Source organism: Lissotriton vulgaris, unplaced genomic scaffold (genome assembly GCF_964263255.1).
Source record: "Lissotriton vulgaris unplaced genomic scaffold, aLisVul1.2 SCAFFOLD_315, whole genome shotgun sequence".
In the NCBI taxonomy this organism is placed as follows: domain Eukaryota; kingdom Metazoa; phylum Chordata; class Amphibia; order Caudata; family Salamandridae; genus Lissotriton; species Lissotriton vulgaris.
In genome coordinates, this window is record NW_028250410.1 from 251,748 (window position 1) to 254,821 (window position 3,074).

Below are 3,074 nucleotides of genomic sequence, written 5' to 3' on the forward strand. Positions count from 1 at the left end.
AAATGTTAGTCAATCATGTGTTTCAATGGAAGTTATGAAAAGGCTTTATTGACAATCGCAAAGTTAACAATCAATACATGACGTAGTGAAGATCACTGAAATGTTTAGTAGAGCTTTGTTGACAGTCACAAGGTTAATGTGGGAGTCATGACAGACCTTAATGAGTGTCATTGTAAGATGTGCCATCCATAGCAGTTTAATGGTGTTGCATGGTTTTATTATGACATATTTCTCTGCTTATGAATGTAGTGAGACACTGACAAAACCTGCAGACCTGTCTTTGATAACTACACCCCATCACTATACCCCATCATGGCTTGTCTTGTTTACGTGGAGTGTATTGTAGTTACCAGGGATCAGGGCTCGCTAGGGGTGCAGACTGTCTGGAGGAAGTCACCATAAGTATTTCCACCTGCCATCATTTATATATTTCTAAATTAATGCATAGCATTCAGTAGTGTGTGAGTAATAAAGTGATTTTTCCTTTTTAGACTGGACTGGATTTATTGTGTGTTGCTTGCTGTCTACCAGCAGACTGGGGTACAAGCCCACATCACCTCCCTTGAGTGTGCCTTGGACGGCTCTGCCTCGCTACCCTGAGGAGTCGAGCACTACAATGGAGTACTTGTGCCCCAGTAGATGGGAGATTGCGGATTTGTTACTTGTGAAGGACCTACATCTTTCACTGCTAATAACCCACTTTCTTACAACCATTTCTATTACATCACTAATCACTGAGATCCACGGTGGAAGTCGTAAACTCGCTGCTGCTCCAGGTCTTTTGCTATCATGTGGCAGAGTCCCTGAACATCTCAGAATCCTTCACCTTTGTCCACTCTTCACAATAGGCAGCAGGACTGTTTCCTTGGTGAAGGGTTGAGCACAGCCTCAGCTGCCTCTAAGAAGACTTCTCGAACACCCTCCTGGTCTAACGCAGAGCACTCCATGTACCGTACGGCACGGATCTCCTTGACAAGGCACCCACCTTGCACAAGGGTAATAGGTGCTTGGCTCTTTTCCTGAAGCTCTTCGATGACCTCCAAGTTGTGTCTCAGATCTTTCTTGGTGCCCACCAAGAGGACAGGGATGTTGGAGTCGTGATGTCGGACTTCTGGGTACCATTTATGCTTCACGTTCTCGTAAGATGGAGGGCTCGCGATGGAGAAGCAGATGACCCAGATGGAGGCATTGTGGTAGCAGAGTACCCTTAGACTATCGTACTCTTCCTGGGGCGCTGTGTCCCAGAGGTGCAGGCTCACATTCTTTTCATCCACTGTGACTTGGACAACGGTGTCTGAGAAGCTGGGGCGGGCGTAGGCTGGAAATACTTCTTTTGTGTAGCTAACCAGAAGGCACGATTTGCCCACTGCACTGTCTCCCACCACCACACACTTTGCACTGGACATGCCCTCTTGTGTGCCGCTTTGCCACCTCTCCAACCTGTTGGAGAACAAAGACACAGAATGGGAGTTGGAGGTTAAAGCTTTATAGTTAATGCCAACAAAGACGTCTCTGGAAAGTGGCAAGTCTCTAGTGTGGCATAGAGCGATAGTCTCTCCAACATAAGCTAACAAGGCGTCAATGCACCATATTACATTAATCTGCACTGTAGCATAACTTGTAGCAATTGAAAACCTCTCCAGTCCTTTCTTCCATTTTTTCCCGTGGATGTGGGACAGTCTACACTTTGCTAGATCTTCAGTGTATCCAAGTGAACATGACAGGCCACCATACCTACGCAGGAACCATCGTTTGCTACAACACTGTGGGTCCAGGGGGTGGGAGCAGGCACACTGAAGATGCAGTTAGCTAAAGGACAGAGAAAGGTTCAGGAGCAAGTATCCTCACAGATGAGTGCCCGCCTTCAGAAACAAGAAAGAGCCTCCAAGCTGCACCTTGCTGTCTGGTAGAAGGAATCGCTGTGACCGTGGAGGGTGACAATAGGAAAATGTAGTTCTGACGTGTAGGATTCCTGGATGTGGGAGTAATGGTAACAAACTGAACTGGGTACATATATATATATATATATATATATAAGATCAGTATTTCCCTCTCTGCAGAAGACTGAGCGTGAGAAACAAAAAAACAAAACAAACTTGAACAAAATGTATTGAGGTAATCTTTGGGTAACGCCCATGTTCCAAGTTAAATTTACACTTTGCAAGACTAAAGGGTCATGAGGCTGTGCCCTCCAGCACATAATGCTACGATGCTCTATGCTACTTTACTCCACTCTATTCTACGACACACTACTCCACACTACTCTATTCTAGTACCCCACTGTACACCACTCCACTCTATACCACTCCACTCTGACACTATTCCACTTTATGCACTTTTCTCCTTCCATGACACTACACAATACCCTATGCCACTCCATACCACTGCACTTCACTCCACGCTAGTCAATTCTACTCTACGCCACTCCAAAACTCTCTATGCCACTTCATCACACTCTACGCCACTCCATTAAAGTCCACGGCAATCTAATTTACAACACTCCACGCCACTCTGCTCTACGCCACTAACTTTTAACCATGCTGAATGTTGGACTAGGCCCTTCTGGCAGGTTCACCCCTAAACTTTTTGCTTGTTAAGGTGACCTAGTGGTAGTGATTGTTGGCTTCTGCGCACTTTCACTGTGTCCCAGTGGGAAGTGCGTGCGCACTCTGCGTGTGTGTGGTGACATTGGCCTGCCCTCCCATAGGAATGCATGGGGAATGTATGAGTCCCTGGTAGTTCCTGATGCATGGGAGTGCAAGCTCGAGTTTGGTATGTGCGGACTCGTGTGATTAAATGCTGCGCAATGATGTGTGCGGCGAGATTGTGTCTAGTGTGGAAGTGCCACTTCCAGAAGTTGGCATGTTTGTGTAATTTGTGTCTGGCTTGTGATTGGCTGGTGAGCCTGGCTCCATGAGTCATGATGGGTCAGCCCCGGTGGTGAGTGTTGAGATTAGCATCAGTGATGTGAGGGAGGAGCACACCTGGGACCTGAATAGGGCTGGGCTTTCCCCACACAATGCTGGCTCCGCCCCCTGAAGTGCGTCTAATGACCCTAGCCTGCCTAGTGAATG

The 3,074-nt window shown here is 47.0% G+C and overlaps 1 protein-coding gene across 1 annotated transcript; it reads right to left on the minus strand.

Moving 5' to 3' along the window:
* Positions 1-839: 839 nt before the first annotated feature.
* On the minus strand, positions 840-1,435 carry LOC147663267 (rho-related GTP-binding protein RhoG-like). The gene has a single exon (XM_086950577.1). It carries the CDS (start codon positions 1,404-1,406, stop codon positions 840-842), a length of 567 nt encoding a protein of 188 aa, XP_086806703.1. The 5' UTR covers positions 1,407-1,435.
* Positions 1,436-3,074: the final 1,639 nt, after the last annotated feature.

What these genes read in the sequence shown, in the direction of transcription:
- LOC147663267 (XM_086950577.1), bottom strand. Translation starts at nt 1,406, where the DNA reads ATGTCCAGTGCAAAGTGTGTGGTGGTGGGAGACAGTGCAGTGGGCAAA.